The 25,245-nt window shown below is 48.9% G+C and overlaps 2 protein-coding genes and 1 long non-coding RNA gene across 6 annotated transcripts in view; 1 reads left to right on the plus strand and 2 right to left on the minus strand.

Moving 5' to 3' along the window:
• Positions 1–24,146, minus strand: part of LOC125629622 (zinc finger protein RFP-like) — a 164,111-nt gene extending 139,965 nt beyond the window's left edge. Inside the window, exons 1-2 of the mRNA XM_075119872.1 lie at positions 24,083–24,146; positions 22,392–22,741 (exon numbers count right to left, since the gene is read on the minus strand). Of these exons, the coding sequence (XP_074975973.1) occupies positions 22,392–22,741; positions 24,083–24,146 (414 nt within the window). The remainder of the gene's footprint in view (positions 1–22,391; positions 22,742–24,082) is intronic.
• On the minus strand, positions 4,248–6,749 carry LOC142068937 (uncharacterized). Its single transcript, XR_012664803.1, has 2 exons — positions 6,502–6,749; positions 4,248–4,550 (listed from the first exon to the last, which is right to left on the minus strand). It is a non-coding gene; the product is annotated as an uncharacterized LOC142068937 (long non-coding RNA).
• LOC142068278 (uncharacterized) lies at positions 8,528–21,844 on the plus strand. 4 transcript variants are annotated; one of them, XM_075119811.1, is made up of 5 exons: positions 8,528–8,759; positions 14,808–14,895; positions 16,334–16,460; positions 17,069–17,182; positions 17,508–21,844. In XM_075119811.1, exons 2-5 carry the CDS (start codon positions 14,872–14,874, stop codon positions 18,995–18,997), a joined length of 1,755 nt encoding a protein of 584 aa, XP_074975912.1. In that variant the 5' UTR covers positions 8,528–8,759; positions 14,808–14,871; the 3' UTR covers positions 18,998–21,844. The 4 variants fall into 4 exon arrangements, with proteins under 4 accessions (XP_074975912.1, XP_074975913.1, XP_074975914.1 ...); XM_075119812.1 differs by lacking the exon at positions 8,528–8,759 and adding an exon at positions 9,235–10,160; XM_075119813.1 differs by lacking the exon at positions 8,528–8,759 and having other exon boundaries at positions 14,730–14,895; positions 17,511–21,844.
• Positions 24,147–25,245: the final 1,099 nt, after the last annotated feature.

Consider the following 25,245-nt stretch of genomic DNA (forward strand, 5'->3'; position numbering starts at 1 on the left):
TGTCCTCCTGAGATTCAGGGATCTTCCTGAACTGCTGGCCCTACTCTTCCTGCTGTTTCTAGTGATCTACATTGTGACCTAGCGGAACAATGAGGATGTTCCCGGCCAAGTTGTGGCTGATCGGCACTTTCACATCCCCATGTACTTCTTCCGGGGGACTTGTCCTGCTTGGAGACCTGCTATACCTCCATCCTCCTGCCCAGGGTTCTGGCCAGTTTCCTGACAGGGGACAATACCATTTCTGTTTGTGGTTGTATGATACAATTTTATTTTGTTAGTTTCTTTGCTGCTGCAGAATGCTATCTGCTAGCAGTGATGTCGTATGATCGGTACTTGGCGATATGCAAACTGCTCCATTATGCAGCCCTCATGAATACCAGGTTCTGCCTGTCGTTAGCAGCTGGGTCTTGGATAAATGGATTTCTGGCTATTATCATAGTCATAGTTCTTATGTTACAATTAACTTTCTGTGGCCCCAATAAAATCGATCATTTCTACTGTGAATCCACAGAAATGTTAAATCTCTGCTGCAATGGCACCAACCAGATAGAGCTTGTCATTACCATCCTGGCTGCCATATTCACTCTGCCTCCATTTGTATTAACCATGATGTCCTACTTGTGTATCATCTTCACCATCCTGAGAATCCCTTCCACCGCCGGGAGGCAAAAGGCATTTTCTACCTGCTCCTCTCACCTCATTGTGGTGACCATTTTCTGTGAGAAAAATTGTCAGTAAATGTGTAGATTTTACAAGAAATTAGAAATCACAAGGTTTTTATTTCTTACTGTAGGGAAAATGGTGAGATGCAGAGCTGGCCTATTGTTTTATCGAAACAGATTCTGGGTGATCCCTAGTTCTGGCTAGGTCTTTGGGAATGTGCTGCTATAATATTTGAGGATGTGCAAATATATGAAATGTGAGATCAGTCAATACCAGGATCTTTACATTCAGAATAAAATTGAACTGTATTAAACTTGGTTTGAGTTGGGCAATTCCATACACTAAGCTCAAGTAAGAATATAAAATAAAAGAACAATTTACACTGGGATTATCAAAGGATCCTAAGGGGGTTAGGGATCTAAATTTCAATGGGGTTGTGTTACCGAACTCCATTAGGTCCCTTGACAATCCCAGCTGAATGACAAAATATTTGAAAGGATACATTGATTTTGGGTGCCTCAGCCACTGGGGACCCCCACTTGAGACACCAAGATTTTTCAGAGCACATAGAATTTTCATAACCTGTTGTGTGTTCAATGGTGGAAAATGATCTGTTCAAGTCATTCTATCTAGGTATGTGAGGTGGCCCTCACCAACATTAACAATGGGACACCTCAAGAAAGAAGAGCTTGTCGATATGGAAAGAAATTCTATGAATTTGAAGAAATTTGGGCCCTGTTTCCAGATACTTTTGGATAAAAAATGCTGAAATAATGCCTGACTTCCATTCCAGTGGACCTCTCTGCTTTCTCCCTCCCGCTTCCTGCCCCCGTTCCCCAACTTCATTTTTTTTGCCCATTTGTGTCTTTTTAAAAAATTGTCGTTCCCCCTCCCTCGCAGGCAAGGTTCGCCTGATTTTCTATTGCCTAGTCTTGTAGTTTTGACAAGTTGCAAAGTTGCATAATTGCATATTTTTTTTAGCTAGCCTGTGAAATGTGCAGTGTCGGGCGACATGTACAGGCTGTAACAATTGTTCTTGTTGGTTTCTTCATGAAAATTTTAAAAGAATGAATCACAAAAATAAAATGACAGGACCCCTCACAATCACTGCCGGAAGGTCGGGAATTCACATCCCTGTGTTACAGAGGCACAGAGTAGATTATGGGGCATGCCCAAATCCACATCGAAAGTCTGTGGCTGAGCAGGGAATTGAATGCAGATGTCCCGCATCATGCTCCAGGTCCTATCACTACACCATCCTTCGGCACCTGAGAGGGTAATCCCTCCCCGTTCTCATTAGTTAACCTCCTGTGCTTTCTACAGGCCATGAACTACTGACCTCACAAGCAGAGGGTGAGGATTAAGAAACAGAGTACTTGTGGCACCTTAGAGACTAACCAATTTATTTGAGCATAAGGTTTCGTGAGCTACAGCTCACTTCATCGGATGCATACTGTGGAAACTGCAGAAGACATTATATACACAGAGACCATGAAACAATACTTCCTCCTACCCCAGTCTCCTGCTGGTAATAGCTCATCTAAAGTGATCACTCTCCTTACAATGTTTATGTTAATCAAGTTGGGCCATTTCCAGCACAAATCCAGGTTTTCTCACCCTCCGCCTCCCCACACACAAACTCACTCTCCTGCTGGTAATAGCCCATCCAAAGTGACCACTCTGCCTACAATGTACATGATAATCAAGGTGGGCCATTTCCAGCATAAATCCAAGTTTAACCAGAATGTCTGGGGGGGGAGGGGTAGGAAAAAAACAAGGGGAAATAGCCACTCCCAGTCTCTATTTAAGCCTAAATTAATAGTATCCAATTTGCAAATGAATTCCAATTCAGCAGGTTCTCGCTGGAGTCTGGATTTGCAGTTTTTTTGTTGTAAGATAGTGACCTTCATGTTGTAATTGCGTGACCAGAGAGATTGAAGTGTTCTCCGACTGGTTTATGAATGTTATAATTCTTGACATCTGATTTGTGTCCATTTATTCTTTTACGTAGAGACTATCCAGTTTGACCAATGTACATGACAGAGGGGCATTGCTGGCACATGATGGCATATATCACGTTGGTGGATGTGCAGGTGAATGAGCCTCTGATAGTGTGGCTGATGTTATTAGGCCCTGTGATGGTGTCCCCTGAATAGATATGTGGGCACTGTTGGCAACGGGCTTTGTTGCAAGGATAGGTTCCTGGGTTAGTGGTTCTGTTGTGTGGCATGTGGTTGCTGGTGAGTATTTGCTTCAGGTTGGGGGGCTGTCTGTAGGCAAGGACTGGCCTGTCTCCCAAGATTTGTGAGAGCGTTGGGTCATCCTTCAGGATAGGTTGTAGATCCTTAATAATGCGTTGGAGGGGTTTTAGTTGGGGGCTGAAGGTGACGGCTAGTGGCGTTCTGTTATTTTCTTTGTTAGGCCTGTCCTGTAGTAGGTGACTTCTGGGAACTCTTCCGGCTCTATCAATCTGTTTCTTCACTTCCGCAGGTGGGTATTGTAGTTCTAAGAATGCTTGATAGAGATCTTGTAGGTGTTTGTCTCTGTCTGAGGGGTTGGAGGAAATGCGGTTGTATCGCAGACCTTGGCTGTAGATGATGGATCGTGTGGTGTGGTCAGGGTGAAAGCTGGAGGCATGTAGGTAGGAATAGTGGTCAGTAGGTTTCCGGTATAGGGTGGTGTTTATGTGACCATTGTTTATTAGCACTATAGTGTCCACGAAGTGGATCTCTTGTGTGGACTGGACCAGGCTGAGGTTGACGGTGGGATGGAAATTGTTGAAATCATGGTGGAATTCCTCAAGGGCTTCTTTTCCATGGGTCCAGATGATGAAGATGTCATCAATATAGTGCAAGTAGAGTAGGGGCGTTAGGGGACGAGAGCTGAGGAAGCGTTGTTCTAAATCAGCCATAAAAATGTTGGCATACTGTGGGGCCATGTGGGTACCCATAGTAGTGCCACTGATCTGAAGGTATACATTGTCCCCAAATGTAAAATAGTTATGGGTAAGGACAAAGTCACAAAGTTCAGCCACCAGGTTAGCCATGACATTATCGGGGATAGTGTTCTTGACGGCTTGTAGTCCATCTTTGTGTGGAATGTTGGTGTAGAGGGCTTCTACATCCATAGTAGCCAGGATGGTGTTATCAGGAAGATCACAGATGGATTGTACAGACTGGACAGTCTCTACATAAGAGAATAAATGGACACATCAGATGTCGAGAATTATAACATTCATAAACCAGTCGGAGAACACTTCAATCTCTCTGGTCACGCAATTACAGACATGAATCACCGATGTCACTGGGTGGGGGCTTGAGCCGGTTTTACATTGTGTTATTGGAATGGAACCCCTAGATACTGAACCCGGCCCTTGCTGCTGCCAACTCTGACAGGCAGAAGGGTTACACTTGTATCCTTGAATGGGTGGGAAAATAGCTTCAGTGTCAAGTTCCTCTAACAACTTCTCTGCACTTTTCAAACATTTTGAAATCCCTCATCTGAGCGGTAAGACTGTAGGTATGACTTTGCTTTGTCCAGTTGTTCCATTGTTCCAGATATGTCAAGGTCAACACCTTGGAGTCTCTTGCTTACAACATTTATTTCAAACATTATGTCATTCCACAACACTAAGCCACACAGAAATTTGAAGTGATGTATGTTTTTGGTGATTCCATTTCCCTCTGCCACTCTTCTCCCATGAACAGTTCCTGTCACAGCATTATCCTCCATAATGGCAACTATGGCATCATCTATCTTCCCAATTTGGTGTTTGATAGGCTTTATCGCCTCCACTCGACTTTCCTATTGTGTGGCACTCAGTGGTTTCAGTATCAGAGAGGATGTTCCCAGATGTTGCTTCAAAATTTGCCATCGATGAGTTGATGCTGAGAAAAATACATAGATGCTTTGAATTACATTAAAAAATTCAACAGCCTCATGGAATACAGCCTCAAATTCAGCCATCAGCTCCACAATTTTAAGGCCAATTAAGGTTAATTTCCATTGTTTGGCACATACAGCTGATCTGAAGTGCCACACAGTGCTAGGTTTTGGGTAGCAAGCATTCTCACAATGGCAATGAGCCTTTTCACAACATTTTGCCAGTAAAGAGACTCTGATGCAATCTTCTCTTGATGCTGATCATCTATGGTGGTCTTTAACCTTAGTCTCATCTAATGCTCTTTCCACCTATGGAATGCTCTCGTGATTTGCTGCCTTCTCATGGCATGCCAGATTTCTAGCCAGATTTTTCCAGTCCTTTATTTCTGTAGAACCCAATGTGGCTAGAACATTAGAGTGGAAGAGTTTGCAACAAAACCAGTATGCAGCATTCTGGGTTTTTGAGTACATAAGCCATGGCCTCTCCACTTTATCACCATTGGGGATTTCACGCCAGTAATGTGTTGGATGGAAACTTCTCTTTTCATTGTCTTTGGGGAACATGAAGTTTTTCACTTGTTGAGGCCAATGCAGTACAAGGAAGTACCTCAGGCTACTGCTGTTATGAATTATACTTAATAGGTCATGCACACAAACTGTTACGAATTATACCTGACAGGTCACGCACAGGAACTGCTGCGAATTATACCTGATAGGTCACGCACAGTTCGAGTCTAGGCTGAGGCACACGAACAAAGTCCACAACTGCAGAGTTCCCAAAGATACTAAGTTTATTATGGTCGAGCGTGGTGCCCCCCGCTAGTCAGAGAGGGACCCCGAATGTAGGTTATTCAAAGATTATAGACCTTTTAGCAAAGCATGTTGCCCTCGTGCATCGGAAACCTCAGCCAATAGACAAACCATTTTCTTATCTCCCACCTATCCCTGCTAGGTACGTTCCCCGTGCTTAAATTGTTACTTCAATTTCCCACCATGGCCCTGAAGCAATGCATCAGTAACTTCTCTTATCAGGATGGGAGGCCCACATCAAAGGGTCAGGAGGCAGGGAGTTAGGAACAGACAAAGAACAGAAACCGGGAGTCAAGACAGGCTGGAGACGGGGGTTGGGGGGGTGGGTTCACAGGAATGCAGTATCTAAGGAACACTCCTCCTGGTACATGATGAGCTTGCTTTGAGACAACGGTGAGCCCCAAATCAAAATGGAGTCACGTATGCTAACTTTTCCTTAACACTGCTCAAGTGGGTCCACAGTCCTGGATCATCTAGACTTAAGGAACTAAACTCAGGAGCACCTGTTTCTTGCGCCTCCACCACACTCTTCTCTGATCTACACTTTTCTTCAGGAATGTGCATGGTTACATCCATTTGAGATGGAGATATGGATGCTGCAGTAGCTGCCAGGTCACCTGCACTCCGACTAACTGGAAGATCAGGCATCTCCTCACCACTCACATCCTCACTGGGGCCGGAAGGCTCACCGTGAACATTTGTGTCTGTTTCAGAGTAACAGCCGTGTTAGTCTGTATTCGCAAAAAGAAAAGGAGTACTTGTGGCACCTTAGAGACTAACCAATTTATTTGAGCATGAGCTTTTGTGAGCTACAGCTCACTTCATCGGATGCATACCGTGGAAACTGCAGCAGACTTTATATACACACAGAGAATATGAAACAATACCTCCTCCCACCCCACTGTCCTGCTGGTAATAGCTTATCTAAAGTGATCATCAAGTTGGGCCATTTTCTGCACAAATCCAGGTTCTCTCACCCCCTCACCCCCCTCCCAAAAACCACACACACAAACTCACTATCCTGCTGGTAATAGCTCATCCAAAGTGACCACTCTCCCTACAATGTGCATGATAATCAAGGTGGGCCATTTCCAGCACAAATCCAGGTTTTCTCACCCCCCCACCCCCATACACACACAAACTCACTTTCCTGCTGGTATCTCAGGAGAGCTCCTTCTGCTTAGATAGAAAAGCTTCCTTCACTTTCTTTCTTTTTCTGAGTGCTGCCCCAGAGGGGCGTTTTCTTCTTTCACTCATGACTGCTGTTCTGTGCAAGCTATAGTGGCCTTCAACACTCAGTGGAAGGGGACAAATAAGCAGGCTGGTAACAGGGCCTGAGTGAGGGAAGATATCAACGTCTTAAGGGCCTAACTGGCTCCTACTGCTTCAGTTGACTGCCTGTTCTCCCCAGGTGGGTTCAGGGAAGCAGCAGGAAACAGGAAGCTGCCTGAGAAGCTGGGGTTAATCAGTCCAGGCTCTTGGGGGTGCTGGAGAGGAACATAAGAGGCTCCTTCTCCTGTCTCTCCCTGCAGCTCCTGCTGCTTTCTGCTGTTCCCCTCACCTTTTCTCCTGCCTGCCTGCCTGTTCTGTCTCTTGTGCCCTCCTTCCTCCAGCACAGCACTCCCCCATCTCTGGGCATCTCGAGCAGAGAATACAGATGCCCCAGCAGCAGACACAGTTTTCTACACTCTGGGTCCTAGTGGTGCCTCCCCACAGTCTGGCACCTGAGGCGGCCGCCTCAGTTCGCCTCATGGTCAGGCCAGCCCTGCACCCTGCCCACCTCCCATCCAGGGCTTAATTTGTCCCCCAGCTTGCTGGATCTGAGGAAAGCTGCTGTGCATAGTGATATCTGTATGTTTGTTAATCACTTTTCGCTGCCTCCCAGCTCGCTAGCAAGTCTCCTGCTGTGAGACGTGATATTAACAAACGTACAAACATCACTTTTCACAGCAGCAGACTTACTCGCTAGCAAAAAAAAACCAACCAAAAAAGCAAAAGAAACAACAATTAAACAAAGACAAGAACATGCAAAGCACCTTACTTGTGTTTCTATTCGGTGTAGGTCCAGTAAAGAATAGAGGCAACTGTACATTATTTTTATTATTGAGTATGAAAACAACCCTACATCAATAAATTGCAATGATTTGGGCATGGATAAGGGCAGATTTATTTATTCCTAAAGTTAATTAAGTATTTTAGACCAAATTGTCAGAGTGGCCACCAGTGGTAGTTGGTGGCCATGCTGTGAGGCCACCAAAACATTTGTGGTGAGAACCCCTGCACCAGAGAGCTAACTGGGGCGCGGCTCCATCATTGGCCATGACCTAAGAGTGCTATCGAATATCTTGATTTCTTTTTGGCCTAGCACTTAACTCGGTGGCACTGGTCTGTTTCGATGGCTGCATCGGATCAATTCCAACATTTCAGGGGAATTTCTAGGTGACCATTAGGAGAAGGCGGATGATTTTGGTGACAATCGGAAAACAATGAGGGGGAAACAGGTGACAAGCCTGAGCGGGCAGAGCACCAGTCCCTGACCCAGAGCAACAGGAGCTTCGCTGCCGACATCCAGGTGCCCGATGGGGAGCTGCAGTCAGTGCCCACACGGGGAGCCAGCCAGGACATGGGCAGAGGGGATCCCTGAGAGGGGGCAGACACGAGGGGGGGTTAAATAGAGCCCAGGGGTGGGTTCATCAGGACCTACAGGTAACCAGAGGAACCCAGGGGCAAAGCTCTGACAGCTCCATGATCCGAGCGAGGGGAGCAGAGCTGGGAGCCCAGGGCAGGTCGCCAGTGAGCCTGGTGTGGAGAGACGAGACCAGCTCTGACCACCTGCTCCCTGTGCCAGTCGGTTACCAGAGCGGATCACACACAGAGTGTCCCCGGCTCCCGTCACCCCTGGATCCTCTGGAACAACCTGGAGTCTCCCTAGAAACCCCCCTTCTCCCCCCGCCCCGGGATCTGCTCGTCTCCTTTCTGTCCCCCCAGTGATCCTGTGGCTTCTAGGCAGGACGCCTGCATAGGGCTGGGAGAAGCTGCCCGTGCCCAGGGGAGGTGGGGTCCCCAGGGGGCAGGGTCTGGGGCAGGGGCCTGCAGATCGGTGGGTTGATCGCTAGGACCCAGGAGCGGCTGGGGGGCGGCTCTGGGGGGAGGATCGCGGGTCTCAGCCCGGCCGCAGGAAGTGACTCGCAGCCGCTGCGGGGACTCTGGCTCCCGGCGAGATCCCCGAGCCCCGGCGGCTGGTGCTGGGAGCCCGGAGCCCGGGCTGCAGCCGGGAGAGGGGAACCTCCAGCCGGGCCCTGCCCGCTGCTCCCCGGGAGCCTCTCCCAGGGCAGAGCCCCCAGCCCGGCCAGGGCCCCTTCCCGGCCCGGCCCCTGCCCCGGGGGGCCCCGCTCGGAGGGAAGGTAAGAGAGACCCGCCCCCCCCCGTCACCCCCGGGCTGCTCCCCGCGGAGCCGGCTGCGATTCCCTGCCCCGGGCCCGGGAAAGCTGCCGCAGCCCCCGGTGCGCGGGGCGGGGGGAGCCCGGCCGGGCGGGGCTGGGGCAACACGTGGGGGCAGCCGGGAGGGGTCTGGAGAGGGGCTGTGTGGGGTGTAGGAAAGGGGGACTGAAGGGGGGACAGGGGTGTGTGCGGGGCAGGAGGCGGGTTAAAGGCGATCCAGGGGCAGGAGGAGATGGGGGCAGTGGTTGCACTGAAGGGGGGATGGGCTGTTGCAGGGAATCAGGGTGTGGGGGGAATTATGGGGCTGAGGGGAACGAGGCTGGACTAGGGAGAAGATGGGGGGGTCACTGCGAGGGAAAGGGGGATGTGGGGCGGGGAGGCTGGAGGGAGAATGTGAGAGCAAGGGGAGACTGGCTGGGGGGAGAAGGAAGAGCCAGAGAGCAAGGAGGGGGTGGGGAGGGACACAAGGCAGCTCCCCGCCCCATGGAGTAGGAGAGGGGGCGAGGCTGCCCCTTCCAGCAGCCGGTGGGTGGGAGTTTTTTTCCTGAGCTGGTCACAGAAGCATTGGGGGGTGGCTGGGCAGGGATCTAACCCCTCACCGCTCAGAAACTCCACAGCAAATATCCACAGGCAACCCCCCTCCTCCCCCCACACACGGTGCTCCCAAGGTATTATTCGGTTGTTTTTTTTCAAGAGAGAATCATGATTTTGGGGTCTGTCTCCTGGGCGTTCGGGGCTGCCCAGGGCCCTGGTCTGATTTCCGTGCAGGATTCAGATCTCGGCCACACCGGAGTCAGACCGGAGTCACTGCTGGCTCTGGCAGGGGGTGAGTGCAGAGGGCCAGTGAGATCAGTCTCTGCCTGCCTGTCCCAGGGCGGTGCAGGCAGGGCCGGCTCTAGGCACCAGCCAACCAAGCATGTGCTTGGGGCCGCACTTCTCAAGGGGCCACAGTCCGGGGCGGGGCGGCACTTCTGAAGGGATGGCACTCCTTTTTTTTTTTTCCTCCCCTTTGGGGTGACAAAAAAACTAGAGCCGGCCCTGGTGCAGGGGGAGTCCAGGGAAACTCATTCATCAGGTGTTGCCACCAGAAGACTCCGGCTATTGCTAAGCCGGAGGAGGAGGCTGGTGTGTGTCTCTCTGCTCAGGATACAGCTCTGGAGTTGAGCTGCCTGGATCAGAAGCTGCCTCCTGCATTTTGACCTGGGAACCCAAATTGAGAAGCTGCTACTTATCCAGCAGAGGAGCAACCTTTGTTAAAGCCCCCTGAGTGCCCATCTCAGGTGGGGACTTTCCCCCGTGCCTGGAACCAGCCCCGGGACAGCTCCAGGCTCTGCTGACACCAGCCCCTGAGCCGGAGCCTGCAGGTGAGGGGAGAGACCTGGGGCAAAGTGCTGGGGTAGGTGTAGTATGAGAAACTGCTCCCTGTAGGAATTTGCTACATGTAGCAGACAAGTCCTACTTTGCTAAAAACTGCTAGGTGAGTTAGCTAATTTCTACAGATAACAGTTTCTCACACCCTATAGTGTGAGAAACTGCTATCTGTAGAAATCTGCTACTACTCACCTTTCCTGTCTTCGGGGACAGAGGTAGCAAATTGTTAACAGTAGCAGTTACTCATACCGAAGAACATTGTTCTTATGGGCTGACTTGTCGTAATTTGGTAAAACTTGACAGTGGCAAGGGATGGAAGCATAAAGTCGTCGGCTTCCAAATGACCCTGCCTGGTGTACAGATGTATCAATTCCCTCTTAATAGAGGATTGTAAAAAATAGTGAGGTCATTTAAACATCACTTGTTTTGCAGCATCACTTACTGTGCTAACAATGTAGCATCCTGATATTGATATTTGCGTGCAAGTGACCTGTGGGTAGGATTCATTGTAGTGGGACGCGGGACACATGGAGGATAATTTAAACTCTGGGCTGGTGTGATCTCTGACCGTTCATCGGCTCAGCGGGCAGGCCCAGGCAGCAATGCCCTTGTCCTGTTGCCTTGGCTGAGAAAGGTTCCAATCCAAGGGAGGGTAGATTCCAGCCAGCTCCTAGGGTAATGTCTCACTGGCGATGAAAGGGCTTGTTCAGACAGAGATTTTGAAATCTGTAGGGTAAAGATGAGCCAGATGGGTTTGTCTTCATGCAGATGTATTTTAGTCTCTGGGGGCTGGGTAGAAAGGAGAGAGAACTGTGCTGGATTTCCTGTTTCCCTTACTGAGGACCACCTATGCTCACCTGACGTTTTTCCTGGCAGAAACAATTCCTATCTGTTACAGGGTCAAAATATGGCTGCCGTCACACAGAGCCATTAGTGGTGGTGGAGGTGAGAAGAGGGCCAAAAAGTCCTTTCCCTCCCCAAACACTCCCATGCATGTGGAAGCCGCAATGTTGCTGCTCTTGAAATACCCTGATGGCAAACGGGTGGGGCAGAAGGCACTGCCAGCTGTCCTGAGCAGCCCAGAGGAGCCATGCACTGTGTGGAGTGTATGCTGCTACACCTATTCTGTACTGGTGAGGGCAACCCTCACTCCCCAGTGCTCCTGGAGGCCCCAGGGCTTCCCCTGGCTTCCACCAGCACAATCACCGCACCTACCACCATTGCTCGAAGATGTATCACCTTCTCCTCTGGAGGGAGGGGGGAAGACCGATGACCAGTGAGATTGTTAGGGTGAAGGTGGGCTGTATGGCACCATAGTAAAAACTGAAAAATGTTTCACAACCATTTTATTAGATTTAGCTCATTTTTAAATCCTCACACAAATTAAAGTTTTCTATACAAGCCTACTGTGCAAACTCTGTTAATGAACTTCTCGAATGCACGGCATTCATTTTTGGAGGCTTCTCATGTGTCAGATACTTCCTTCCTTCAAGATATGCTCATGATCAGGCAGAAGATGACTTCTTTCGGAACACACAATTCTATTCAATGAGGAACAAGAACACTCAGCTGTAGCTCTTGTGACTGAGAGTAGGAAGAGGTGAATTCCTACTTCTTTCATCCCAGGAAACACAGCACAAAAATTGGGTTGAACCATTTGTGATGATGATGAAGTTGAAATCAAATCTTCATTTGTTCATCATGTGATATTCTACTCTTTGTTCATATTCTCTATTCTGTCCTGATCACATGGCAGCCCCGTTGCTGGGAGTGCCTCACTCCATTCAACTGTTGGTGTTTTATAAGACAGGCATCTGTAAAAGCAACGTAGAGGTTGATAGAATCCAAAAGTTGTTGTTGTAGAGATGTAAGAAAAAAGTCAATGTACTTTACTTTTCAGCTGGACAGTGCACTTAACATTGGCCCCCAGTTTGTAGCATGTGGTAACTCTTGCTTAAAGAGAAAGTGTGATGTGACAGCCATGTTTGTTCGCATAAACTGTGGTGTGTCTCCAGCATTCTTAACACCTCACTAAATTCTTCTCAGATTGGCTTTGGCAATGACTGGCTTATGAGGCTTTCTGCATGTCGATGCAGTCCAGAGGATTGGTGTTTTGCAGCCTTTTCACATAGTTTGTCAGCATTGGCTTTGCTAGTCAATCTGGCAAACCAAGCTCCTCCACTTTTACTTTATAAATCCATGGAACGCTCACATCTTGAATACTGCATGCAAAGGTACAGAGAAGGTAACTAAAATGATGAGGGGTGTGGAACAGCTTCCACAGGAGGAGAGATTAAAAAGACTGGGACTTTTCAGCCTGAAAAAGAGAGGACTAAGAGGGGATATGATAGAGGTCTATAAAATCTTGACTGGTGTGGAGAAAGTGAATAAGCTCCCTCACGTAACCAAGAACAAGGGGTCACCCAATGACATTAATAGGCAGCAGGTTTAAAACAAACAAAAGGAAGGACTTCTTCACACAACACACAGTCAACCTCTAGAACTGTTTGCCGGGGTGGGGGGTGTGAAGGCCAAAACTAGAATAGGATTCAAAAGAGACCGAGATCAATTCATGGAGGATGTGTCCATCAATGGCTATTAGCCAGGATGGGCAGGGATGCAACCCCATGCTCTGAGAGCCTCTTGTTTTCCAGAAACTGGGAGTGGACAGCAGGGGATGGTCACTCAATAATTGCCTGTTCTGTTCATTCCCTGTGAAGCCTCTGGCCTTGGCCACTGTCGGAAGACCGAGTACTGGGCTAGATGGACCCTTGGTCTGACCCAGTCTGGCTGTTCTTACGTTCTTATGCAAAAATTAATTATAATATGATAAAAATGTTTAGTACAGAAACTCCCGACACCAGCCAAAATTGATCACTTGGGCCCCACAGCTCTGTCTGCTGGATACCTCGGCAGAGTAGGTGAGTTCATGTAAATACAGTCTGGTCCTGAAGCCTTCCCCCTACCCCTGGCTCATCACTCGCTGTCAGGGGAGAGCTCATTCACACCTTGTTTACAAATCATCATTTTAAATGATAAGGTTGGCCAACATTGCCGAAACCAATGTGCCGACGTTGTCAGAAAAAACAACGGCTGTGTGAGGAAGCCAGTCTTTGTTCAGACTTTTCAAACCTATTATACTTTCAGGTACAAGTATTTGATCATACACTGTATGCGTATTTTAAAGTGTGTATTAATGTTTCAATTTCGATTGCAATTTCCAACCAATGACTAAATTGGCAACACTGCGGGTAACTCGTTGATCACTGCGGGGCGGGGAAAGGATGGGGCGAGGGGGGAGAGAAGTCCCTGTTTCACTGAATTAAGTCTCCTGCAGCACCTTAGTAGGTTACATCAGACAGAGAGGAGCTCCAGTGGCTAGTCATTGGGATGCCTTTAAGAACCCAGCCCTGGGAAGCCCATGCTGACAGGAGCTGTCTGTGAGAGGAGAAATAAAAAAAGACCCTCTCCCTCCCCCACACACACCCTATTTTTGGAAACACTGATGTCTCAGTCCACCGGCGTAACTCATACCTCATCTGCCCCTGCCTCTGCCAGGGTTTTACCCTCTATTACCTTCTGGCAGCGCCTTACCCCTGAGCTTAACCCCAGCTCCTTCCCCCCATCCCTGATTTTGCCCTTCAGGCCCTATCCTAACCCTGCTTCCAGCTGCTTGACCCTCCTGACCAATGAATTTTTTCCCCCTGCTCAGAATCTGGCCAACACCTCCCTCCTCCGATTTGCCCCCTTTCCTCCTTTTTAACCCCTGTAAAAACAGTCTGCAGAATCTTATGGGTAATCAGGGCAGGGTGAAGGGCAGTGACTTCAGCAGATGTTATTGAGCGTGCTCAGTTCACGTCAGCATGCTCAGTGCACCCTAAGTAGCAAATTCCTACAGGGAGCAGTTTCTGCTCCTCCACATGGCAGGAAAGTGACTCTGCACAAAGGGCCCCTTTCAGGGACCTGCTGGCGAGTTTGAAGTACAGGAGGGAGGGGCTCCCCGTGTGTCTGTGAGTCCCAGAGCTGCTGTCCTCATGGATACTGCTACTGTTCAAACCCCTGTTAGCAGTGTCAGTGGCTGATCTCCCGAAGGAGAGCAAAGGCCCACGTCAATGGAGCAGTCACCAGTTCTCCAGGGAGAGGGAAGATGATAAAAAGGGAGAGTGGAGAGACTGGAAGGAGCAGCAGGAAGAGAAGTTCCCAGATCTGCCCAGATCCATTCCCTGCATTATCCCGGGCAGACTGACTCTCCTGAGCACAAGGAGAGGAGCTGAGAGAGGAAAAGCCAGTTGTTGACTGCCTGGAATCCCTGCATTGCTTGTAGAGTGGGGGGACAGGCGCTGCCTTTGGGGACAGTGTCAGAGGGAATCCCCAAAAGTGGCTTTTCTGGTTCTGCTCTTTTTCCAGCATTTGGCTCAGAGACACTGTTACAGGGAGAGTTTCAAAGTGTCCCGGTGGGTTCAGTTCTGCTGGGAGGGGGCTGGCCTGGGTGGTAATAACCTAACTGGGTTTCTTCCCAGCATGGCAAAGTCCAGAGCGTCTGACTCAAGGGAAAGAGTCGGGGGGGGGGGGGAATCGGGGTGCGAAATGGACTCAAGCCCCTTTTGAAACCTCCCCCATCGCCCCTCTCACCCTGACAGGCTGAGGAATCACGTCCAGATTTCGCTCCAGATCAACCCATCTTCCAGGAGAAAGGGAAGGAAAATGGCCATGATGGAGCCAGCTCAGGTAGGGGATTTTAAGGGAGCTGCTGGGGGGAGGAGAGGAAGGGAGAGGCAGGGAGGAAACAGGGTGTGATAAACCTGCTGTTAGGGGGCTTATTCCTTCACCCACTTACTTCCCTGGTCCTTCTCGCATGAACAGAGACCAACAATACCCGAAGTCCAAAGGTGCAAACAATTCAATGTTTATTGGGGTGAACTTCCAGCAAGCATACTTCCAGTTTCCTTCTTTAGTGTCCCCCTTCCCAGCTCTGACACCACAGAGCCTTGCCTGTGTCCCTGTTCCCATTCCTGCCCTTAGCCAAACATGATTGCAGTTTCCCCACCCCCCTACACTCACTTCCTGATTGACTGCAGACTAGATAGTAAAACTTGAGTTCTGCTTAGCTATACCTTAACCAATCATTTTCCTGAAATTTAACTAACCAATCCTAACATATTGTAACATGAGTATGTAACCAATTATATCGTGCCACCTTAATTAGTTTACACCCAGCAAAATTAATTATACAGCAGACGAAACAATCTCAGAACCAGACAGAGACCATGCAAATAAACAATAGCAAAGTGGGAACTATAATGACAAAACAATAGAGAAGTGAAGATTTCACATCCCAGCTATTGATAAGTGGGTTCTTGCCAGACAGGATGCTATCAAACTAAGTTTCCTTTTACATTTTCTAGGCACTTCCCTTTCTCTGGAGGCGATGGGCACTATCAGGACAGGATTGTATTCCTAACAGCCCAATAGCACCTTATTTCAATGTGACTAGGTTGAAATGTGAGGAGGTGACCGGTCGCTTCCCGGCTTATGGCTGCCTCTGCTGCTTAGCCAAAGGCCTTCGCCTAAGCACAGGGCCTCAGACTGTCACAGTAAGAGAAGGCCCTTCCACCCGCAGACAGTGATTTTGATTCTTTCTTTTATACCACTAGAACTAGCCAACTGATAAGAATACACCTAAATTCTTAGAGTATCGGCCTTTACAGCCAGGCCTGCATATCTGCATCCCCACACCTGCTGCTTTTCTGAATAGGCCCATTGGCAGCAGGGGAACTTTCCTCATTTATGAAACAGGAAACAGGGCTTGGAACATTTTCCAGACTCCCAGTGCTGGAGCCTGACCCCACTGGCCAGAGGCTGCTGTGAAATACGAAGGGAAGCTGTCGGGATTCCTGTCCCTGTCCCCGGCTCAGAGCTCTGCTTCCTGTATCTGCCTGTGGCTGGCTGGCGTGTGGGAAATGAGAAGACCCTGCCCTGCTCTGTGTGCTGGGGGGACAAGGAGCTCTCACCTTCTCCCACCCCCTGAAGCCACATGGCTGCTGCAGGGTGGGAGAGGGATTCTGCTTCTCTGGCCCTCCCAGAGCTTTTTTTTCTTCCTTTCCCGTGACTAGTGGGATTGTGGCTGGAGCAGCAGGTGCTGACTGGGGGACTCTTGTTGTTCCAGATGCCGGTGACCTTCGAGGAGGTGGCTGTGTATTTCACCCAGGGGCAGGGGGCTCTGCTGGATCCCAGTCAGAGAGCCCTCTACAGGGACGTCATGCAGGATAACTACGAGACGGTGACCTCGCTGGGTAAGCGATTCCTGTCCCCTCGGTTATTAGAAAGTAAAGGGACTGCATTTCTGACTCTGGTTACGTTCTTCCCTGGTCAGTTAGATTGGAGGAGAATTTGTCCCATAGTCCACAGTTGCGGCGAGAGAGACTTGCATCTCTGTACCCTCTCCAATGGGACCACAGTGTCAAAACCTAATGGACATGCGAAACCATTCCCACCCACCTCCAGCTTTCAGTGGGGCAGAACTCATGAAGTGTCCTGTCTATTATTTCTCATTCACACACAGCATCTCTGTTCATCTCCCTCCTTGGGTCTAGCTCTTGCCATGGGGAGGGCTCTGGGCTCTGCAGGTTTAGAAGGAGGCAGGGGTTTAACTCTAGAGCTGTGTGTTTGTCAGCAAGGCCCGCAGAATGCACAGATCCTGCAAACTCCTAGTGAGGGTGTGACAATTCCCCTCACCTCCCCAGATGTCTGCCTCTCCCAAGGGGGCTCAGTGACCATGTTCCCGTCCCCTTGGATTCCACGTTCCCCCAGCACAGCACTGGGACATGGAATGCCCTTTGTGACAGACTCTCTCTCAATCCTCCATGCACCCTGATCTGGTCTGATTTCACCCCCTGCGCAGGGTTTCCCATTCCCAAGCCTGAGCTGATCGCCCAGCTGGAACGAGGGGAAGAGTTGTGGGTCCCGGATCTCCAGGCCTCTGAGGAAAGAGAGATCCCGAGAGGCACCCGCACAGGTGAGGACTGACACAGAAACCATGTGGTGAATGAAGGAAAAAGTTGAGAATCCCAAATGTGTGGTGTGAGTAAGCGCCCTCTGTTCTTCCTCATCTCAGCCAGGGCAGGGCCGTAGTCAGCAGATATCGCTCACGCCATTCCACCCACCCTGTGAGCTGCTGGAGCTTCCTTCCCAACTTTCCTTCCCTGTGAGTGTTTGGGTGGGAAGTGGAGTCAAAATCCAATTGCTGATTCTTCACAACTTTAGTGTGTTGGGTTTTCCCTCTGTGCTATTCCTCTTTCTCCCCAGCACGATGACTCCTGTCTGGATTGTCTCTCTCCCAGCAGGTGCTAAGAGAGTGAGTGAGAGTGAAGATGGGAATCATCGTGAGGACGTTCCTGGGGAAGTTGATGAATCTATTATAGGTGTTGGAGGACACAAGGATCCCACAGCCCAGCAGAGAAATCCCAATGAAGAGAAACCCTATCGGTGCCTCGACTATGGGAAAGGATTCATTCTGAGATCACACCTTGTGACACATCAGACAATCCACACTGGAGAGAAACCCCTTCAATGCTTGGACCGTGGCGAAAGCTTCATTAATCGCTCAGACCTGAATAACCATGGGAGAAGCCACACAGGCAAGAAACCCTCTCAATGCCTCAAGTGCTGGAAATCTTTCTACTCAAAGTCAGCACTAATTAGACATCAGAGAACCCACACAGGAGAGAGACCCCATAAGTGCTTAGACTGTGGGAAAAGTTTCACAAAGAAATCAGGCCTTGTTACACATAGGAGAATCCACACAGGAGAGAGACCCCATAAGTGCTTAGACTGTGGGAAAAGTTTCACAAAGAAATCAGGCCTTGTTACGCATCAGAGAATCCACACCGGTGAGAGACGTTATAAATGCCTCTGCTGTGGAAATGGTTTCCTTTGGAAGTCAGACCTTATAAGACATCAGAGAATCCACACGGGTGAGAGACCCCATAAGTGCTTGGAGTGTGGGAAAAGTTTCAAACAGAGATCTACCCTCGTTTCACATCAGGGAATCCACACAGGAGAGAGACCTTATAAATGCCTCTGCTGCGGAAATGGTTTCCTTTGGAAGTCAGACCTTATAAGACATCAGAGAATCCACACAGGTGAGAGACCCCATAAGTGCTTGGAGTGTGGGAAAAGTTTCATACAGAGATCTGCCCTTGTTTCACATCAGGCAACCCACACAGGAGAGAGACCTTATAAATGCCTCTGCTGCGGAAATGGTTTCCTTTGGAAGTCAGACCTTATAAGACATCAGAGAATCCACACAGGTGAGAGACCCCATAAGTGCTTAGACTGTGGGAAAAGTTTCACACAGAAATCAGTCCTTGTTAAACATCAGGGAACCCACACAGGAGAGAGACCCCATAAGTGCTTGGACTGTGGGAAAAGTTTCACAGATAAATCAGGCCTTGTTACACATCAGAGAATCCACACAGGAGGAAGATCCCATAAGTGCTTAGACTGTGGGAAAAGTTTCATATGGAGGTCAGGCCTCGTTAATCATTGGAGAATCCACACAGGAGAGAGACCCCATAAGTGCTTGGACTGTGGGAAAAGTTTCATATGGAGGTCAGGCCTTGTTAATCATTGGAGAATCCACACAGGAGAGAGACCCCATAAGTGCTTGGACTGTGGGAAAAGTTTCACATGGAGATCATCCCTTGTTCATCATTGGAAAATCCACACAGGAGAGAGACCCCATAAGTGCTTGGATTGTGGGAAAAGTTTCACACTGAGATCACACCTCATTAAGCATGGGAGAATCCACACAGCATTTAAACTTCTGTGACCCGTGGCCAGAAAGGGTGAAGCAACTTGCAGGCTAATTGATCTAGGTTCAACCTTTAGAAACATGCTTCTAAGTGTGTAAATGGTATTTAGGGCCATTGCATGTTCTATAGGCTTGAGCTTTGAAATGTAAACTTGTATTCCTAAAGAATTGGAAGATGGTAACCGTAGTAGTCTCTGTTTACCTATGTCTTGTTAGAGGTTAACAATGTAATCAAACAGTTCCTCTCTAGGGCTGTATTCTGTTAACTTGGAGATCAAAAGGAAATATTAACATTTAGATAAAAGTTAGGTGTAATAATGTCCTTGTCTGCATGTCTCTTTAAAGTTTGTGGTAAACAGTCCATGAACTGTTTAATGGATAATCACCTTCTGTTAATCCCTGTAGTTAATTGCCGGTGATGTTTAGGAATTACAAGGTTATTTCAAAACCCTATTTTTCACCCCAGGACTGCGTGCCATCGAGAGGCTGCAAAAATCTGTATAAAAACTCTTGGGACCTGATCCTTTTCTCTCAGATCTTCTCAAGCTTTATTCAGAGGGAGTTTGAGTCGTAAGACTGAGATCTCCAGTCCCATCTGGACTGCCTTGATAGTGAACTGCCCTGATTTGGACATTAGACTAGAACGGGGGTGGGCAAACTTTTTGGTCTGAGGGCCACATTGGGGTGTCAAACTGTATCGAGGGCTGGGTAGGGAAGGCTGTGCCCCCCAAATAGCCTGGCCCCTGCCCCCTATCCGCCCCTTCCCACTTCCTGCCCCCTGACTGCCAGCCTCAGAACCCCTGACCCATCCATCTCACCCTGCTCCTTGTCCCCTGACCACCCCGACCCAGGACTCCTGCCCCAAATTGCCCTCCCCCGGATCCCACGCCCTATTCAACCCCCCTTTCCTGACTCCCCCCCGAGCCCTAACCACAACCGCACCCCCTGACAGGCCCCCCAGGACCCCACCCCCTATCCAACCCCGCCCCGCTCCCTGTCACCGGACTGCCCCAACTCCTATCCACACCCCCACCCCCTGACAGGCCCCTCGGGACTCCCATGCGTATCCAACCCCCCCGTTCCTCGACCCCTGACCGCCCCACCCCAGAACCTCTGCCCCATCCAACCGTTCCCTGTCCCCTGACCACACCCCCCCCCGAACGTCTGTTGCCCCCACCATCGCTCCCTTACCATGGCGCTCAAAGCGGGGCCATGCCGGGAGCTTGGGGGCCTGGCAGGATGGTCCCGCAGGCCATAGTTTGCTCACATCTGGACAAGAACCTGATGAAATGATTCGAAAAAGGACCTTTCAATTCTAAAGCACCATCCCTGCAGTGAAACTGCCCTAAGGACTCTATTCATGTCTGTGTGTATAATGATCAAGACTCTCTCTTTTCTTCTTTTAATAAGTGTTACTTTAGTTAATAAGAATTGGCTGTAAGCATGTATTTGGGTAAGAACTGAAGTATTCCTTAACTTCTTGGGTAATGTATCCGATCCTTTGGGGTTGGCTGAACTTTTTAGATGATGAACAAGATTTTCAGTAATCTGCATTATATTTAACTGGGCTGTCTGGGCAGGAGCCCAAGGCTGGGTGTCTTTAATGCAGGGGTAGTCAATAGGCAGACATGGGCCAAATCTAGACAACCAGATGCTTTCGAATGGAACCCTGAAATGTTTTTATTTCTCTATTATCATCACTGTTGTGGTTTCTTTATTATTATTTTCTCTGGAGTGTGGACTTTGTCTATAGCTTGACAAGGAAATTTTGACCTTGAAAAAAAGAATTGGCTACCTGTGCTTTCAGGGAACTGTGTTTTGGCTTCTGGGTAACCAGTAAGATAGGCATAGAAGGTGTTTTGTTGCTGGTTTGGTGAATCTAAGTATTGGAATATCCACCAGTTTGGGGGATTGTCTGCCCCATGCTTTGCAGTTTGTCCTAATTGATCAAGTTCAGCGTGCTGCTCCCGGAGCATCAGGCATCTGCAAATCTGCACAGGGAAGTAACCTCTGAGATGTTCTCAGTGTGGAAAATGCTCCAAATGAATGTCCACAGTGGACATCAGAGACGCCTCCATTTCCTCATTCCCACACACATCAGGGGCATTTGGCTCCCAAGGACCCAGCTGCCCATCACTCGGGTAAGGATCCAGCAGCAACCGAGCATCAGCTGGTCAGTGACCCTCTGGCTCTGCCTGGCCTAAGCAAACCACAGACAAAGGAGCAGAAGCCCCGATCAGCCCCTCCTTCCTGCTGCAGCCCTGGCTGCTGAGCTGATGGGCCACAGGTAGGGGAAGGGAGAGAGAGAAACTTCTCCAGCTGCTTCCTCTGCCTGGCTAAAGTTCCCCCCTCTCCCTTCCCCTCCCAGCCGGGATCTCCCTGCCATGGAGATGAGGAGAAGGACTGTCATAACCATACAGCTAAGGGTAGCCTAGAATTCCTCCTTACCTGTAAGGGGTTAAAAAGCTTAAGTAACCTGGCTAGCACCTGACCAAGAAAAAACAATAAGGGGAGAAGATACTTTCAAATCTGAGGGGAGAGAAGGCTTTTTTGTCTGTGTGATGCCTCTGCTGGAGACAGATCAAGGAAGCAAGCAATCCAACTCCTATAGAGTTAGTAAGTAATTTAGCTAGAAGATGTGTTCGATTTTCTTTTCTTTTTGGCTTGTGAAATTCTCTGTGCTGGAGGGAATGTGCATTTCTGTTTTGGGGTTTTTTTTTTGGTAACGTTAAGGTTTTGCCTAGAGGGGGATTCTTTATGTGTTGAAGCTAATTGCCTGTGAGATTATCTTCCATCCTAATCTTACAAGGCTAGTTCTTTGTTTTGTTTTGTTCTTCTAATAAAGTTCTGTTGTTTTTAAAAAAATCTGATTGGGGTTTTTAGGGTCCTAAAAACCCAAGGCTGGTCTGTGCTCATCTTGTTTATTCTCAAGCCTCCCCAGGAAAGGGGGTGTAAGGCTTGGGAGGATATTTTGGGGGAACAGGAACTCCACAGACATGCCGCTTTGACAAGGAGCTGCACGTTATCCTCTGCGGTGATGCCGTGCCACCCCCGAGCCCCATGGGTACCGGAGGAGTTGGAGTCATGGGCCACCGCAGCCAACCCTGAGGATGAGAATGGGAGACAGGCGAGCAGGGGGTCGATTTTCAGATTCAGGCTTAAATGCAGCTGGAGCTGTCTGGAGAAGAGCTCTGGTAAATATCTTCAACCCCCCTGGAGTTTTTATAGCATATTGGAGGAGGGCATGGGGGGCTCTGGGAAATACTCTATAAGAATTTAAGCCCTGATCAGATTAAACTCTGAGTTCTAATCTATAATGGAATGAGACTAATAAAGAAATAACAGCGCCTTCATTCTGGGGTTTACATACACACTAACTCCTCACTTAAAGTCGTGCCCAGCTGTGGCCTACCTTATGCTCCTGGGCAGCCTCCTCTATAGGGACCACCCTGTGAGCACGGTGAGCCTGGGACTCCCTGCAGATCACACAGATGAGCATTTGGTCCTGGTTACAGAAGAGTTTGAAAGGCTCCTGGTGCACATTGCACAAATCTCCTCCTCCTGCTGCTGCTGGGACATTCAGCTGCTTGGCTATTTCTACAAAGTTCCCCAGTTGTCTGTCCGGCCTTAGGGTCCTCTGGGGAAAGGTCTCTCTGCACTGAGGGCAGGAGATGTCTGTATTTGGTCCCTCCCAGAACTCGGTGATGCAGGCTTGGCAGAAATTGTGCCCACAATCTAAAGACACTGGATCCTTAAAAAAACCTCAAGGTATGTCTACACTATGAAATTAGGTCGAATTTATAGAAGTCGGTTTTGTAGAAAGCGGTTTTATACAGTTGATTGTATGTGTCCCCACGCAAGTGCTCTAAGTGCCTGTAGTCAGCGTAGTGTGTCCACAGTACCGAGGCAACCATCGACTTCCGGAGCGTTGCACTGTGGGTGGCTATCCCACAGTTCCCGCAGTCTCCGCCGCCCATCTCAATTCTGGGTAGAAATCCCAGCGCCTGATGGGGCTAAAACATTGTCGCAGGTGGTTCTCGGTACATATCATCAGGCCCCCGTTCCCTCCTTCCCTCCATGAAAGCAAGGGCAGACAATCGTTTCACGCCTTTTTTCTTGAGTTACCTGTGCAGATGCCATACCACAGCAAGCATGGAGCCCGCTCAGCAAACCGTCACTGTATGTCTCCTGGGTGCTGGCAGACGTGGTACTGCATTGCTACACAGCAGCAGATTATTGCCTTTTGGCAGCAGACAGTGCAGTATGACTGGTAGCCGTCATTGACATAGTCCTGGGTGCTCTTTTAATCAGGAGCCTGGGCAAACATGGGAGTGACTCAGCCAGGTCATTTCCCTTTTAAGTTTCATCTTGTGGCGATTCAGTCCTACAGGCAGTGCACTGTCTTTTAACCTCCAGCCAACAGAAGATGATGGCCAGTAGTCATACTGCAGCATCTTCTGCCGAGCACCCAGGAGATGACGATGGCTAGTGGTCATACTGCACAGTCTACTGCCAGCAAGATGTATAAAGATAGATGAAGTGGCTCAAAACAAGAAATAGACCAGATTTGTTTTGTATTCATTTTCTCCTCCCTCCCTCCTTCCCTCTGTGAAATCAGTGGCCTGCCAAACCCAGTTTTGAGTTCTATCTTTGAGGTTTTGAGTTCTATCCTTGAGGGGGCCATTCAGTTTCTCGCAAAGTCACCCCCTTTGTTTATTTTAATTCCCTCTGCTGATGAGCTCTGGCCAGCGTGGCAAGCTGCAGGTGACCATGCAAACAGGAAATGAGATTCAAAAGTTTGCAGGCCTTTTCCTCTCTACCTGGCCAGTGCATATGAGTTGAGAGTGCTATCCAGAGCGGTCACAATAGAGCACTCTGGGATAGCTCCTGGATGCCAATACTGTCTAATTGCGTCCACAGTACCCCAAATTCGACCCGGCAAGGCCGATTTAAGCGCTAATCCCCGTGTTGGGGGTGGAGTAAGGAAATCGATTTTAAGAGCCCTTTAAGTCGAAAAAAAGGGCTTCATCGTGTGGACGGGTGCAGGTTTACATCGATATAACGCAGCTAAATTTGACCTAAACTCCTAGTGTAGACCAGGGCTCAGACAGATGGAGCAAGTAGCTCCATCTCGGAGGCTCTTCAAAGGATTCACGGCTGCAGCCATGGCTCTTTGCAGACAGTGTAACAGGGTAAAAAGAAAAGGAGTACTTGTGGCACCTTAGAGACTAACCAATTTATTTGAGCATGAGCTTTCGTGAGCTACAGCTCACTTCATCAGATGCATACCGTGGAAACTGCAGCAGACTTTATATATACACAGAGAATATGAAACAATACCTCCTCCCACCCCACTGTCCTGCTGGTAATAGCTTATCTAAAGTGATCATCAGGTGGGCCATTTCCAGCACAAATCCAGGTTTTCTCACCCTCCACCCCCCCACACAAATTCACTCTCCTGCTGGTGCTAGCCTTCTTTGCAAGAACTGTTGGATTTGGAGCGTGCTTTGTTCCATCCTTCATACTGCATTTTATCAAGCCACACCTTGTGCCGAATCCTCAGATTGGGTAAAGTGATGAAGGAGGTTACACAAGTGTGATAATATTACTGATTGATTGTCAGAGGTGAGGAGCACTAACAACACCTACTCATTGTAAGTGATGAGTTCTATGTACCTTTGACATTCCTAGAATGAGATATTAGGGAAAGGAGAAACAGGGCCATTCCCTCTGTCACTCTAGTCCTGATCATTGTCCTTCTCATTCCCTCCACAGACATCACACAGTGTACTGAGGAAGAAAATGTCCAACCAAACCTCCATGATCGAATTCTTTCTCCTGGGATTCTCTGATGTTCGGGAGCTGCAGATTTTACAAAGCAGTGATGTTTCTACTGCTTTACCTGATATCCCTGATATCCCTGATATTACCTGATGGGGAACCTTCTCATCATCACAGCCAGAGCCTGCAACCGCCACCTTCACAACCCCGTGTACTTCCTGATGAATCTGTCCATCCTAGACTGTGGTTCCATCTGTGTCACCATTCCCAAATCTATGGCCAATTCCCTCATGAACACAAAATCAATTTTTTATTCTGGATGAGATACCCAAATCATTCTTTTCTTATTCTTTGCCTCAGCAAATTTTCCCTTACTGACCATCATGCCGTACGATCGATACATCGCCATCTGCCAACCATTGCACTTGGAGACAGTAATGAACAGGAGAGCTTTCGTCCAAATGGCAGCCAGTGCCTGGATCAGT

Source organism: Caretta caretta, chromosome 14 (assembly GCF_965140235.1).
Source record: "Caretta caretta isolate rCarCar2 chromosome 14, rCarCar1.hap1, whole genome shotgun sequence".
NCBI classification, from domain to species: domain Eukaryota; kingdom Metazoa; phylum Chordata; order Testudines; family Cheloniidae; genus Caretta; species Caretta caretta.